Here is a 16,842-nt window from a genome sequence, read left to right as displayed (position 1 = left end):
GGGGAGGGGAGGGGAGGGGAGGGGAGGGGAGGGCTGTGGAAAATCACAAAGCCTTGTGTGCAAACTGGCACTCCTGAGCCTTACTATCCCTCTATTCCTCCTCTGCAGCGTCTGCACTGGACCTTTGTCCTTCTGCTACTGAAGTATTCTCATGAGAACTCTGTCTCTGCTCTCATAACTTCCTCTTGAGTCTCACAGCAAAATGGCAGTATTGCTCCTCCACCACCCTCCTCCAAAAATGATGCTCTTCTCCTGTGACAGTGATGGGTGCAGGCATACAAGCCAAGTCCATACAGGGCAGATAACTTCTGAAGAGGAGAAATACTGTAGATTGCATGGTTGCATCAGCAGCAATCTCCTCTCTCCACATTCCTTTCTGATATGATCTACTGTGTCTTCATAATAACAAGTAAAACAACTCTATTCAGAAGGTCCAAAATGTACCATATTTTTCCTTCACAGAGAAGGTATATCATATAGAAGTAATCTGATAAATATTTAAATGTCATCATGAATGCATTTCACTTCAAAAGTCACGCACTTCAAAAGTCACCTAGCCGAAAGATAGGTTTAACTTTCATTGTCATTTCTATAACCAGTTCCTCGACCATGACGAGTTCTATATCTATTTTTTTTCTCATTCGTCATCATAACCAGTAAGTTATCTCCACAGCTGATTTCTCAATAGTTCCATGTAATACAAAGTTAGTACAATTTGCCCTGCCAAAATCCTAAATCACCTCCACACTAAAATTAGCTAGATGACCTAGAGAGATTTTCAGGGATTTGCAGTTCAAACAGTGTCAGCAATTTAACAGCAGTAATGAAGCACCTGAATAGATTATTTTTTTAACAAGAATGAAGACAATTTAAAAAAATCAAATTCAAATAATCAAATTCACTGAAAATATATAGTCTCCTGATTTTGGCTATTTGCCATGTGCAGGATTTTACATAACTCCACTCTTCTCTCTCTACCAAGAGAGGTAAGAGTCACAGGTGGCCTTCTTTTCCGTTTCTGAAAATATATCTAATTTGGAATATTTGAAGGATTTCTTATAAATACACAAAATTTACACACATGATGTAAGACACTCTGAGCATCACCTTGATCCCATCTCTGTGTACATAGAAGCCTCCTTGCCTGTTCCTCAGACATTTTCAGGTACATTTTAACTTTCTGAACCAAGAGATTACCTAATTTGTTCCACTAAAACCACTCAGTACTTAATACCATATGGAAAAACTTTATAACCTTCTGTGATTTAAAATGCAATTTCCATATGATGGTATTTTTAATATATATACATTTACATTTGAATATGTTTTTAATAAGGGCAAGTAAGATAAAGACAGACAGACAGATAGATAGCTAGATAGATATTTTAGTAAGAATAGCAGTGGAATTAAGCCATGTGGGTTGCATGCAAGAAAATCCAGGGAATCCACGGCAAATATGGCAGACACATTCTGGTTTTAACAGAAAAATAAAATTCAAAGCAATGACTGAAAAATGAGATAACCTTAAACTTTAACTTATGAACATTTATCAAAGCTGTTTTAAATCCAAATTATTTAATTGCAAAGAATATTAAGATATATTGTGTGCTTTAGAACATGGGGTGCAGTGAGTTTACCACTGCATCTGATCCCACAGAGTACTGCCTTTCAGGGATTTGGGAACCACAAATAGCCCAACCCATTACGAAAACAAGAGTATTATGCTTAACAAAGCCAAGTAATGGCACTCAGGCATCATGCTCAAAAGTGCAAAGCTCAAAGTCATGTTTTCCTTTCTAATGCATAACATTGCAACATTAAAAGACCTTAAAAAAGAATACAGAGACCAAAGGTTCAAAAAGCTGATAATGCCTTATAAGAACACAGTCTAAACCAGTGATAATCTGACAGATGCTGTCAATCACCTTTCAGATGATCACCCAGGTGATAAGCAATTATGATCTTAACTGTGACTTCTCTATTTTTAGTGTAAGTGAACACCTTTTATTCAACACTGCTGCATTCAAAAAGGATGCATGTTTAAGTCTAAAAAACAGACAAAACCAAAATGTGGTAAAACAATCAGACCACACACACAGTTATAACAAATAATTGGCTTCATTTTCAATCTGTAAAATTCAGCCTATTCAGGCTGTAGATACAACGAAAATGGTGATTTCAGTATGTGATTATAGCCAAAATTACTTATCCATTTTATTAAGCACAATTAATTAAAAATAATAATTTTATGCACATTTTTAAAATTTTCATTTTAAATATTTGGCTAAGTTGATAGTTTTTGTTGCAACACAGGTCATGAAACAACAGGTAGCCTGCATTAGCAAAGTCTTAGCATAGTCTGAGTCAAAACACTCAAGTCCCAAGTTCCACGTAACTTCAAATCAGAATGCAACAAATACCATTAAGTTACATGGAGAAAATAGCCAAAAAGGTATGGCATATTAATCCCAGCTATGTTGGGAATTTACTGAATCAATGTTTAAAATGAGATTTAAAATTTTTATTTATTTATCCATTAATTTACTTTCATTTATTTACCATTTTTAAATATTTTCATTAATTTTAATATTGGCAAATGTAGAACGAATCAAATTAAAACAAGAACTAAGAAAATCCATAATAAAATGGATTTTGGTAGCCTACTGAGATGGAATACTCTCAATTTAAAGGGCTTAAAAAAACACAGTGTAAATATAGTATTTACAGTAGGAACAATATAAGTAAAACAAGTTATAGGGGAAGGTGTGAGAGGATGTATTTCAGAAGCACATCTATCTATTGCAGTTATCTTGCACTATTGCCCTGGTTCACAAGTTTCAGTTTCCCCTGCAGCAAGTTGTGTAAATACCAGAGGTACTGGATATTTGAACTGCTTCACTTTCAAACACTTTGCCTTGTTTGGCTTGGCAAAAGAGTAACTGCTCTTAAAGGTGCTGTTTTGCTGGCTAGCACACAGCATGAGCACGGGCACAATGTGCAGCAGCACACAGTAAGCTGAGCAGTGTGACAAAGACCACCCCATTACACTACTCTACAACCCGTCATTGAAAAGCCTTAAATAGGCCAAAAAACAAGACTTCACTTGCCAGCAATTGCATGATTTGAACAAGTTTTTGCAGGAGGAATCTCCTCCCAACGACACTGCAGCCCAGAACAGTAAGTAGGATGTGAACTTGTGAACATCCTACTCCTTTAAAGTAGTTTCCAGACACTGCCAAGCATTTCTAGGCTCTGCTGAACCTTGTTTCCAGCTAGAGAAGTTGGCAAGAACACTTCAGGACTTCCTAATTACTGCTTTGCCTGAGATGCAAGCGAATCGCTGTCTCCATTGCTGCTATTTTAGTTATAAACAGACAGCTCTGTAACATTCCATGGTTCTCACATATTGAAAGGCATGTGACTTAATCCATGCACTGCTCTCCAGAATGGGCTGTCTGTCCGTGCACTTGGCTCCTTCCCTGCTCCAATTACAGGCTGCCTGCTAACCCCTGCAGGACAAGAAAACCTGACCACAACCAATTACCTCCTATTTGCTGGAAGAGCTGGAGAAAAGAAAGCAGCTGCAGTCAAGAAACTGAAACACAGCCAGGCATCAACTGCAACACAAGGTCACCAAAGAAAAGCACACTAGACCATAGGGCAATTTGAAAGTGGCAAATTACTCATTCCTCAAAGTGCCTGACACCTCAACATTACAGGAACAATTGACCCTTTGAATACAACTGCTGTATGTGATTGCTGTGCTACTTCAGTTGTAAAAGCATTTATTAGTGTCCCAATATTTGATAATGCCACTAAACTTTTGGACATGGTATTAGAAGTTGCTAAGAAGATGCATGGTATAAGAAAAGCATGCTTTTTAACAGGCTAATTAGAAGATTAGAAATTATATCAATTGCTGTGATGAGAATTCTGACTTTATTTCTGACAACAGCTGTGTTTTAACCTGGTTCCCAAACACTACCATACTATAGCAGGCTAAGTTTCACACTGTAGTAATACAGTAAATGCAAAGATAGATTAAACAGTTATTTTATTATTAATTAAATTTTTAAATAAATTATACTGTTCAACAGGAAAGTAAAACTTGGGGTTTTTTTTACAAACTAGACTTTTAGAAAAAAATTCTAGATGTCCTTAAGCATTTTAATTTTGTTACACTGTTCCGTGAGGAACTCTCTAGGCTTCATGAATGCTCATACAAAACTAGTTTCAAGAGAATAGGAATTAAATTCTGCTTTCCTGCCAGGAGCAAATAGTTTTACAGAAATCACTTCCACCTCAAAATCCAAAGAACTTTCAGGAAAGTTAACATTATTTCAACATAAATTAAATCTAACCTATAAGATTAGCAACTATATTCTGAATAGAATACAAAATGTCTTCCTTTTCATCCTATTCCACAATGCTCCTCTTTCTACTTTTCTCATACTCAGACTTTCACCTCCCCTTCAGGAACATCTGTGCAATCATTCTATCTGCAAATATATGTGTGTTATTCAAAAATAAGACTGTGAGGAAAATTAATGATCTCTACTCTAGTGTTTGATCTTTTCACTCAAAATTATCTTTCTTTCTCCTTTTTATCATCCAGCAGAAATTGTTTCCCACAAGATTTTAAGGAGCTTAAATTTGACTGTGTATGTACTAAATACCAATACAAATAATCTGTTATCCAAAGAATATGCAATTAATATTTTACATATTAATATTTTTATTTAATTTCATTTATATTTTCATCAATGTGCTTCAACAGAAGTGGTTGTAGTTATTTCTCTATATGGAGATCATTACGTATTGTGGAGCTTACTTGCAATGAGCTTGTGTAAAAATTAGCCTGAATGAGAAAATGAGAAATTATACATGAAAGAAGTATTCTCAATTTCAACCCCACATGAATTTCTTAAGGGGCAAACATTACAAAAAAATAAATCGAAAATCTGAAGATCCATTAAAGAGACTCTACATTCATTCATCACAGATATTCTCTGCTGGTTTTGTGTTGCTTGGAGTTTTTTTTAAACTAACAAATACAGTAAGAGGGTCAGAAAACACCAAACTGAGTTTAAAAAACATATCCCTATTTGGAACTTCACAAAAAAACCTACACACAAAATCACTGATACTGATTTAAAGCCTCTCAGTTAGACTTTCCAGTTACAGTAAACCAGTTAAGTATACCTAAATTTAAATATAAATATTTGTAACTGCAACTGCAACTCTACACCATGACAATTGGTCCTTGACAAAGTAGAGTATATATATATTACTGAGCTTCCTGGACTCCTTCAAAAAAAAACACTTTCAAACCAAGGTGTCTGGTTAATACAAAATTATGATGGTGAAAAGAAAGATTTTTTCATATATATCAGCCTTTTCACATAATTGGAATTTTTAGTCTGTACTTTTTAAACCACAGACATATGGATACCTACCCTGCATTGTTACTGACTGCTGTTATTCCCTTTACCCCAGTCTTCAGTAAACCCCCAATGAGGTTTTCAGGAATCCCACACAATCCAAAACCTACACAAAATAAAAAAAAATTGATTATGTAACAAGTGTTTGAAAGATCACAGAATGTTCAGAAGTATGGGAATTAAAAATCTTTTCTGAGAAGCTCCTTAGTCAAATAAATAAACCAATGTTTCCAGAAAGATTTGCCCTCTAGTACTGGAATCTCCCACTCACCAGACACTTCCCAGTTTGGCGAAAGCTCTTTACCCATCAGAGTGGGTTTTTAGGGAAGTGCTCCAGGGCCATGGCTCTCTTTATGTGTGTCCTCAACCCTGTAGCCATAATTCTTCCTTCTCTTTCCACCCATTTAACCTTCCTATCTTTGCTGCACATCCCGTAGCTTAGCCTGTGTAATTAGGTGATAAAACTCTGGGAGTCTGAACACCCTTGGGAGGATATCTGCCTGGAATCACAGTAATACAGATCTCCACCAAGGCACAAGAGCCTCACACTCCCATCTATTATGCAAGACTCCAGTACATCTAAAATGAAATAACATGTCACACTACAAGCACTACCTTTTCACAGAATCAATTAGGTCCTAAAAGACCCCTGAGATCTTCAAGGCCAACCTGTCTTGGCCTCAAATATTTTCTTCACAAATCAACAAAACAAACAAACAAACAAACAAAAACCAAAAAAAAAAGGCAAAATTCCTCCAGAAGAAATTTTGCCTCATTACGTATCTCCATTGAAGTGTTTTACAAAGTTACATTCATTACTTCTGCAATATTAAAACAATTTCAGAAATAGATAAATCACTTTTTTTAAATGCAGATTGAACAGCATGAAATTGTGGAAAGCATCTACAATATCTAAAAGCTCAAGTCACAGTGAAAGTTGGTATGATGCAACTTCTTGACTCTTCTGGAAATGCCACACATAAGCATTAAGTGTAACACCTCCTAACACAGAAGCAGGTTAGGCAGTTTGTTGAAGGTCACAGAGACCCAGAGACTATGCAAAGGATACAGAGAATTCAAACACAAAATAATCAAACCATGCGAAATAACAATGCTATCTTGAAAATTCCCAAGCTCATTTTCTGGATTCAACCAAATAGAGTCATTTTTGGTTTTCACCAGTTGGGTAAAAAACCTATTTTTCTGAGGTTTTTTTCCCCTTCCCTATGACACAACCTGGATTTTCTCACTGAAAGAGTATGCCACTCATGAGCAGACTAGGAAACCACTTGTTTAAAAAAATCATACAATTCCCTGGATTCTCAAATTAGTTAATAGTAAAAGAAACAAGGTAAATGAGCAAAAAGTATCTCATTAACATAACATGCTTGCAACCATAAAGAATTTAAATATTTACCACCAACAAGTATAGTTGCCCCATTGGGTATATCTTTTACAGCTTCAACAGGATCCGTGTAAAATTTGGTGTTGCGATGACAGCTGGTGGAAAAATAGCATCCACAGATCTGCAACAACAATAAAAGAAATAAGTGAATGAACAAAAGGCATTATACAGTAGCTTTAAAATTAAGACCATACCTCTGCCTAGATAAGGGGAAAATAGACAAAAAAAAGATATTGCTGCTGTAAATACTAAGGGATGGGGTGCGGGGGAAGAGAGAGCAGCGTGAGGAGTGAGGGAAGTGCAGGTCTCCAAAACAAGAGAATTCCATCCTGAATTACTGACAAATTGTGCCTTTCTGAGAACAGATCTACAAAAGCAATTCCTCAGCCCAAGTTGGAGCCATCCACAGACTACATACTTCTGCATGGTCTTCAAAGGCATCCAGACACTAAACATAATTAGAAACTGCTGAAAGAAAGACAACACCACCACAAAATTAGAGGGGAAGTCACAGAACAATAGGAAGGACAGCACTGTACCGGCAGTATGATAAGCAGGGACAGAGTGAACCTTCCTTCAGTTTCCTTGTGCAGTCTTAGAACTTTCTAACACAGTCTTAGAGATCCTCGTATTGTTGAAGAACAGCCCATAATCAAGGAGACTCCAAGAAAAGCATGAAATATGGAGGGCAAGAGGGAAATCAACATAAATTCCATCCTCAAACCCGGACCTCACAGTGCAAAGTCATTACACAGTAGTCATCATAACTTATGTATGTACTGTTATGTACTTAGGTCACAGTTACCTTTTTTCTCTTTAAGCATTTACCACTAATGCCATGCATTAATACTACTCAAGTATTTGTTCAGCCACCAGAATTAAAATTGACACCTAAGTCACTATGTTGAAACACTCTCAATAAATTCAGAAAATCTGGAAGCTGAAGTACTACTGGTGTTTCAAGTTCTAGTTTGATAGCAGGAGTGAAAAAAATTATGTTGCAAAAGAGAGAAAAATTAATAAATAAACAAGGTAATCTACACACTTTGAAGACCATAGTCCAATTCTTCCCTGAAGAGTTACCTTAAGAGTTTCTTACAGTTACAACCGGGGCAACAAATTTTGGCTCAGTTTCAATATTACACAAGCTGTTCTCTTTTTATAATTAAAGCTGCACGAGTTTATATTGAATATTAAGAAAACCCTTCTGAATGGAAGCTTACCTCCTTCCCAGTGGAGACCCTGATGTTCCTCTGCTTTGATGGGCTCAATAAAAAATCAGTATGTGGGTCATAAGAAACAATGTCATGTGAGAAAAACTGCAACAGCCTTCTGCTTGCCAAATTATACCATGAACGTTTCTCCACTGATCCATGGTACTTGAAAAGTCACGGAGTCAGGTGCTGTCCCTTGAGACTTCCCTGAGGGAAATATTGTGCCCATCTTTAAAAAGGGTAAAAAAGGAGGACCCCAGGAACTACCAACCTGTCAACCTCACCTCTGTGCCTGGGAAGGCTGTGGCACAGATCCTCCTGGAAGCTGTGCTAAGGCACAGAAGGACAGGAACATGAGTCAGGACAGCCAGCACAGCTTCACTGAGGGCAAGCCCTGCCTGATCATATTCCTTCTGTGATGGAGTGACCACATCAGTGGACAAGGGAAGGGCTATCATTCCCACAAAGGGATTCATCTGCACTTCTGTAAAGCCTTTGACACAGTCTTCCACATCCTTGTCTCTAATTTGAAGAGAGATGGATTTGATTAAATGGATTTGGTGGATGAGGAATTGGTTGGATGGCCAAGAGGGGTGTGGCCAAAGGCTCAGAGTCCTGATGGGTATTGGTGACACATAGTGTTCCTCAGGGGGTCATGCTGGTACCAGACTGCTTAATATTTTCACCAACGACAAAGAGAGATCAACTACACACTCAGCCAGTTTGCAGGTGACACCGAGCTAACTAGTGCAGCCTATAACCCTGAGGGATACAATGCCATCCAGAGGGACCTGAACAAGCTCAAGAAGCGTGTCCATGGGAATCTTAAAGGGTTCCACAAAGCCAAATGTTGGTGCTGCACCTGCATCAGGGAAATCCCAGGCCTGTACAGACTGGGAGAGGAACTCATTGGCTAATTGGTGCTGCTGGTGGGTGAGAGGCTGGACATGCCCCAGACATGAGCACTCACAGCCCAGAGCCAAACATGTCCTGGGCTGCATCCAGAGCAGTGTGGCCAGCAGATTTAGGGAGGGGATTCTGCCCCTCTGCTCTGCTCTGCTGAGACCCACCTGGAGCACTGCATCCAGTGATGGGGACCTCTGAACAGGAAGGACCTGTCAGAACAGGTCCAGAGGTGTTTTAAGCTTTGGGAATCACAGTACAACAGGGCTGCAAGAGGGCTTGAGGGCCAGGGCTGGAGGGAAGCCAGGCCCCTGCTGTGTCCCTGTACCCACACACAGGAAAGTATTTCAGAGGCCACGTGGTACCTTTTCTTTAATCTTCCCGACTGTGTGCAGCAGTGGTGAACAGAGAAGTATGTGTTACACAAGTGTGCATTCGCAGGTTGGATGTCTCCAATGACTGTATCTGCTCTTCTAAATATGATCCTCTCCTTGTCCCTTCCATACCCACCCCATTGTTTGAGAGCAATGGGCCTTCAGGGACCTGAGGCACCAGGGATCACCCATGCTTTCCTGCACACGAGACAGCAAGCTAAGACCTCAGGAACTGCCAGCAATTCTGGCAGGTTTAAGGAAGTAACATGGGGACAGATGAGCTCCTTCCTAGAATAATCAACAAATTTTAATTATCTGGAAAAGCAAAAATACGACATAGTAAAACAAAACCTGAAAGTGCTAAGATTTGTCCATAAGGATATCAGGAGTAGTAAATACAGGCATGAAAAGGTGAGCTTTCTCAAATAAAACAAATTTTAAATTTATTAAAGCCACAGAGACACTTCTGGCTGAAGAAGCAAAAAAAAAAAAAAAACTTTGCTATGGTTACATGTGGGCTGGAAACCATTAAATCTGTGAGGTTTGGCAGAAGCTTCCCGTAGGAAGGGAGCTGTGCGTCTGCACAGCACACGTTTATGGATAGCAGTAGATGGCGGGGCTGCCAGCAAGCTGTGCACACCTGCCGTCCACCTTCGGGAGAGGAGGAGGTGGGAGCAACATGGGAATACAGAGTAACACACTGTAACTGTGCTGCCTTTTGAAATGATGGAGAACCAAATTAATAATAATAAAATAAATATAAAAACAAGACCAAAAAACGTCAAAGCCAACCCTCCTTGCCAGCCTCTCAAGGTCACCGCATCCCCACCCGCCGCGGGCCCGGGCCTGCGGCGGGGCCGCGCTCTGCCCTCCCTCCTCCGCCCGCCGCCCGCGGGGCTGCACCGGGACAAGCCTCCCCTTCCCCGCGGGGCGGGAAGCGCCTGCCCGGGGCCGCAGGGCGGCCGCCCCCGGGGCCGCCGCCACACACGGCCAGCCCGGCGCGGGCGGGGTCCCCGCCAAGGTCACCCGGCGGGCAGGGCGAGGCGCAGGGGCTCGGAGCCGCCTTCCCCGCCGCCCCTCGCCCTTACCTCAGCCCTGCGCGCGGCGGGCAGGAGGATGCGGCGGCCGAGGGGCGGCAGGAGGAATTTGAACGCCGCCATCTTCGCGCTGCGCGGCTGTGGGGGAGCGGAGCGGGGTCGGGAGCCGGGCCGGGCTGGGGCGGCGGCTGCGGGAGCCCAAGGCGGGACGCGGGGAGCAGGAGCGGCGGGACAGCGGAACCCGCGGCGGAGGGAGGGCGAGGGGCTCGGCCCTGACGTGCGCTGACGTCGGTGCGCCCGAGGCGGGGCCGCCGACGAGGGGCCGGAGGGCTGGGTGCCTCCGCTCTCCCCGCGGCCGCCGGCTCCCTCCGGGACCCGGGAGAGCTGTCCAGCCGCCCCGCGCCTGCCGAGCACGGGCAGCCCGTCCCGGGCGCTGTCCCACGGGAGAGAGCAGCCCCCACTCCTGTAGCTCCAGGGATACCTCCGCTCCATCGTCAGCGGGTTTGTTCATTAACACCGTCAGAACCCGCGCAAAACGCCGGTGCGCAAACTGTATCAACCAGCCGCACACCAGTGTTACAATGCTACAATCGCTTCAGGAAAAAAGAGCTTTTCCTGATGTTCTTTCCTTTTTCCTGTTTCCCTTTCCACGATTTCCACAGATGGACAACTCAGGTGTGCCATCTCAGCCGTTTCCCCCATAAAGTTAAGGTGGCTTAAATTTCTGTGCTGTCGCTTTGTGACCAAGGACTAGCAGCACAAGAATTAAGCAAAGGGCAGAGCCTAAATGGTTAAGTTTCCAGTAGTGTCAGGGTGACCCAGACTCCAAAAAGCACATGGTCTCACAGAGCGCCGGGACACTATGTTTGGGTGGGAAAATGTTACTGGAATAGATGTATACTTGTTAAAGCACCAGCCACATGATGTGAACTGCTGGCCCTTTTGCTGCTGCTGGAAGGAAAGTTCAAAATATGCCTCTGCTATTATTTACACTTCCCGAAAACATCCCTAATGATCAGAGCATGCCCTAAAGATGCCCAATGCAACAGAAGGAGTCACAGAAGAAATGTGAGAAGCTGTTTAGAGGCAGGAAAAGAGAAATTCTCCTCACACACATGACAGGAGATCACACTTCTGGCAGGTCATGCTGACCCTTGTCTTGTTTCCAGGCAGTTTCCAACGCAGCTGCCAGCCTCACTGTAATTTGCCATTGTGGTAATCAACATGTGGAAGGATAAGCTACAAGGAAAACAAGGTCTTCAGAGTGTGCTGCTGGTCTACAAAATGTTCCCGCAGAACCTGCCTGTTTATTCAGAACACTCATCCCGCCTTGCTGCTGGTGGTCCGTGGCCTGTGGCATGCCACTCTCTTATATAAGCATTTTGAAAATTGCTGTTTCCTGCACTTACAGTTCACATAACAGGCAAACCTTGCAGATATCAGTGAAATGCGGTGGGGACACCTTCACTATTGTGAAGGTTTCAGTAGTTTTCTAGTTATTCACCATATTTATCTAGTTCAGTTAAGTTTGGGATGGTGCCAGGTGAAAAAGCTACAAACCACAGGGACTTAATAAACTAAAACCAAAATAATAGTACAGCTTGTATTCTTATGGGACTAAGCATTAGTATAAAAGTTTCACTGGATTTCTGAACCTTGGTTCTACCTAAATCTTGTATAAACAAGTAAATTCCTTAAGTCATGTTTCCTTTCATGACAAAACTTCCCTAAGCATAGAAAAACTTGTCTAAAGAAAGTTTATTCTCTTCAGTTCAGTAAGCTATCTTCCTTTAAACCAACAGAGTGCACTCTAGAATTTTTCAAAGTGTTCCGCACTGAGTATTTGTTACATACCCAACTAACATTTATTTTGCATGGAGTTTGCACTGTTTGGGATTCCAACAGTGCTCCTCCTTCCAGACTGAAGGAAGGAGGCTAACTGCATGCAGTAGGCAGAGTGATGAGTATTAATACCTCCTTGGAACATCTATTATGCAAAACTCCTTGCTCTACTTACATAAATTAGTTTATGAAGTAAATTTTCCTTATCAGGTGCTACACATTATGTTAACCCATTTCTTTTTTTTTTTTTTTTTTTTTTTTTTTTTTTAATTACAAAGTTCACATGCTTTGGACTGCAAGCATTTTATTTTGGCTTAGAAAAGTTCCAAACATTACTGCAAGAGTAGATAAATTTTTTTTTTTTCTGGAGTAGCTTAGAAAGGACAGTAGATCAACCTTTTTTTAAGATGTCTGAAAGCTCTGCACACAATGAGAGCTACTACTAAGCAGCCAGTGTGAAACAAGTCTCTAAAATTATCAAGAATTTTTCAATATATTATTTTGTTTAGTGAAGTACATTACATGACAGGAGTAAATGTGAGTCAAAACACTTTCCTAATTCAACAGCATTTACAAATGAGAAGAGTTTTGAACCACTGGTGCCCAAAACAGGTCAGCAGGTAGACATTCTGGAGCTACCACAGGTTAATCATTATATACACTGTATAACACCAGCTTACTTATACTACTACCAAGCATAAGATATCAAAGTCAGCACACCAATACAGTGAAATAATATTGTCCAAAGAAGCCATCAAAGAGTGAACAGGTAGTTCAGAGGTTTGATTTACCTTCCCAGGGGAAAGAACTGGAATTCTGAGGTAAAGAACTTTGTTTCTCAATGATTTTTTTTCTTAAATTCATTTATAGTTGACTCAGGCTTGAGCTAATTAAAATTTAGCAATTTACCTTTCTTTCAGACCCACTGGAACTTGACAGGAAAATTCAGTTAGTGAGGCATGAAAGCCATATATGGAGCCACAGAAAGGGAAATCTCATTTAACTATGCAGCAACTAGAACACACAGACAACACCTGAACTTATCTTCAACATGTTAATAGGTTCCAGTTCTGAAACAAGCGTTCAGTGTTTTAGTACTTTTGATTATTACTCAAAATACTAAAGTATTATTTCTATTATTCATTTAAGAGCACTTGCAACTCATCTTTGAGTCATCTGATTCCCTTGACATGGGATGGCAAATCAACAAAAACTGAAACATTATTTCGTGGCATCCTCATATTCCTGTGAGAATAGAATGAGTACAGGGAAAACAAACAAAGACAGGATACAAAACTCGTGATATGGACCAAAAAGTATTAAGTAATAACAAGTATGCTGAGAATATGAAATTACTTACAAGCTCCATGTAATACATTCAACAATTTTAAGATCAACTTGTAGCACTTACAGAATATATAACTAAAGGAAGACAAAAGGGCTGCTACCTGCATGACTAATAATCACTCTAGGAAGCCATGGGAACTTACATATTCAACTTATTAACAATATTTCAGTGAAAGGAAGGTCATTACAAAGAAAAATCAATATTTACAAGTCTAATTAAAACTATATATGTTGAAAGTCAGCAGGAATTAAACAAATGTAAGTTCAAACATAATTAAATATAAATACCAAAGAAAAAATTAAACTGGAAAACAAACAAATAACAACAAAACCTCTCAAACCCTAAAAGCCATTTTCTAGATGGTTATGGAAATGTAAAGCAAATGAGAGAAGCACAGAGCCAAGGTTTTTGAAGGAAACAACACATGAACCTCTTAAGGAATCTCTTTGCTACGTTTCCTTTTATAGTCCTAAGCTTAAGGTGAAGGGGAATAACAAATTATGAAAGGATAGTGAAGCTACATAATAAGGAAGAATCAACACCCCTTTGGCAAGAGCAGTTTTTTATCCATGAAGGACTTTTTGAGCAGATAATAGTAAGTCCTCAAATATTTTTGTTACAGTGAAAATTGCAGTAGAATACTAGAGCTCATCTAATTAAGAATTGGTTTTTACATTTAAAAAATTTAAAATAAAAGTAAACAAAATAAATCCAAACCAAACAAACAGAAAACCCCACTTACTGTATGAGGAGTTCAATACAATGAAAAGAAATCTTAGGGTTTTCAGGTTTTTTTGTTGTTAGTTTCATATTTGTCCAGTTCTCCTTATACCAGACTCATACTTTGGGTGGAATGCCCTACTTTCATATAAATTATACAGAAGCTTCTATATTTTGTCAGACTATCATATCATTATTACAAGCTCAGATAAGCAATTATGCAGAAGTTTTTAGAAGCCACTGAATATTTTATTCTCAGCAAAATTTGAGAATTAAGTTACCACAGCAAATTATTAACCTTGACAGCACTAGAGAAGTAGCCACTAAAATATCACCAGTTAAATCAACAATTAAGTGGTTACTGCAATTTGGTAGTCTTAAAAAAATGGCAGAACTTCAAACTTTCTCCCCACTGCAAATGCTGCATCTCTATTCAAAAACACAGTACTTTCAAGGTCTAATTATACAGCGCTTAAAATTAAGGTGTCATTTTTCTTTAAACAGAGCTACAGAGTCTGTTACTCAGCATGATCCTTGGCACTTCTATTCGCAATTATATACTGCTCATTCAGTAACTGGTGTTAATGTTGTCTAAATAAGTTAAGAGCAATAACCTTTGACAGTGACGGTCAGTATGTCTAACAGTTCTGGAGAAAGGATAAGTGACTTATCATCCCTTTACAGCAGGACTGAAACAAACCCCAAAATGTCTATTCAGCAGATATTTGCAGACATCAGCTACAAGTTCTGTATGTTTATGTATTTGATATATATGGAGGATGGTATAAATGCCTATTCAGAACATGCTACTACCCTCTGACTCCTCACATTTGCCAGGAATTTTCTGGTGCAAGAATGCAACAGAATCAGAAAGTCTTTCCCCTCACACTGTCTGATGAAATGGAAAGAATGGGGTTTTTTACACTCCATGTCAATGGTGCTGTAAGGGTAAACATAGCAAAAATGGCTGCAGAAACAAGAAAGTGTAAACAGGAATCCTGAGCAGCTGTCACACGACAAGTCAGTTCATGTTTGATAGCACTACTGTAACAGGCTTTTCTGGATTTTGCAATACAGTGTTACATTAATGAGCTGCAAAGGCTTCTTTCAAATAAATCTCAAGAGCAACAGAATGTACCATAAAAACAGAACTGAGGTAGACTTTTTAAAACTGCTAGTAAACCAATTTATTCCTTCCATTTGATACACAACATACAAAATGAATATGGAGCCTTAATAAGATTATGCAGGTATTCTTTTGCAGAGGTTGTACACAGTAAACAGATCACATGCACATGCCCCATCCCACACCTTGCTAGTGCTATACAATAAGACTACACGGCCAAGCTGCCAGAGCTGTAAATGAAGAAAGGCAGCAACTGCCTGGTCAGCCGGTTTTGCCTGCAACTGTGGTTTCCTCTTTGAAACTTGGACTTTGCCATCTATATCATGGGTGTGGAGCTTAATTAGAAAGCACCATTTCTTGTCTACAAGAATCTAGCATGCAAACTTATGCATGTAGTCTAAGCCCTTGTAATTACTTTATCATCTACTGACAAGGGAGACAGTTCAATACATGCACTGAAAAAATCAAGTGCCATTCCATTTTCCAACTGGTTCGGGTGATAATTGTTTTTCCTAATTCTTCTAGTCCATCCAACTGCAGAAGGAGCAGCTGTCTGGAGGTCAGAACAGCTTCCCTATAACAGTGGGCAGCTTATCAATGGCTTGGTTTGTATTCTCAACAGTCCACTTGCATGTCTAAAAGCAGACAGCCCTTCACAGTGTCATTTCATTTCTTAGTCACAAGCAAATTAACAGAATTACTAAGGAATAAAACAACTTGCACACAAGATATATGGAAAAATATGAAACTTTTGCTGTTAATTTTTGGAAGGTTCATTTGAAAATGAACTCCTACAATTCAGTTCTCCATCTTTTTAAAAGGCTTCTTAGAATCACGGAGTACCATGTTTTCCTTCAGCCACCCCTGGTTTTGGTAAAGTAAGTCTGTCTGATTTCAAAACTGGTTCTACAAGTACACAGTGAGAAGGAGCTCTGAAGTCTGCTAAGCCTAAGCAGCAGATTCCCTGCATTTACAAGCACACAGTTGCTTGTTGCACAGCTCTTGGGCTTCTTGCTCTCAATTTCAGCATATCCAACCATCTTGTCAGAGACCCTGATAGTTTGTTTCCAGGCCAGTTTGATGAAGACTTCCAGGCTCTGGTTTTTGAGTTTTGCATTTTCAATAAACACAATCATTTCACATTGACATCAGTTCCATGAGATGCCCTGGTTAAAAGCCGGACTGTACTGAGTGTGTTGGTGACACCCCATGGCATCCTGCTGAACAAATAGCTTCGTGGTCTGTGACATTTGTTTTCTCAGCACCCATGCCCGTTCTCACTTAAGATTAGCCAGCACTAATGGAAGTGCTACTTCTGTAGCAAGTTTGGCGTAAAGAACATGAAGTAGCACTGGTAACCAGTAAGACTGGATTGAAACTAATTCCTATGGGAATGGCAAAAATGTCTCAAGACCCGCCCCCCATCCCCCCC

General features: G+C 40.1%; 1 protein-coding gene across 1 annotated transcript in view; it reads right to left on the bottom strand.

Annotated features, from left to right (window-relative positions):
• Positions 1-10,663, bottom strand: part of OXCT1 (3-oxoacid CoA-transferase 1) — an 81,840-nt gene extending 71,177 nt beyond the window's left edge. Inside the window, exons 1-3 of the mRNA XM_041401011.1 lie at positions 10,426-10,663; positions 6,859-6,967; positions 5,457-5,547 (exon numbers count right to left, since the gene is read on the bottom strand). Of these exons, the coding sequence (XP_041256945.1) occupies positions 5,457-5,547; positions 6,859-6,967; positions 10,426-10,497 (272 nt within the window). The 5' untranslated portion in view covers positions 10,498-10,663. The remainder of the gene's footprint in view (positions 1-5,456; positions 5,548-6,858; positions 6,968-10,425) is intronic.
• Positions 10,664-16,842: the final 6,179 nt, after the last annotated feature.

This window comes from Onychostruthus taczanowskii, unplaced genomic scaffold, assembly GCF_017590055.1.
Source record: "Onychostruthus taczanowskii isolate IOZ18803 unplaced genomic scaffold, ASM1759005v1 scaffold180, whole genome shotgun sequence".
Lineage (NCBI taxonomy): Eukaryota > Metazoa > Chordata > Aves > Passeriformes > Passeridae > Onychostruthus > Onychostruthus taczanowskii.
The sequence above is the reverse complement of the archived record's forward strand: the minus strand, read 5'-3'. Positions and strand labels throughout refer to the sequence as shown.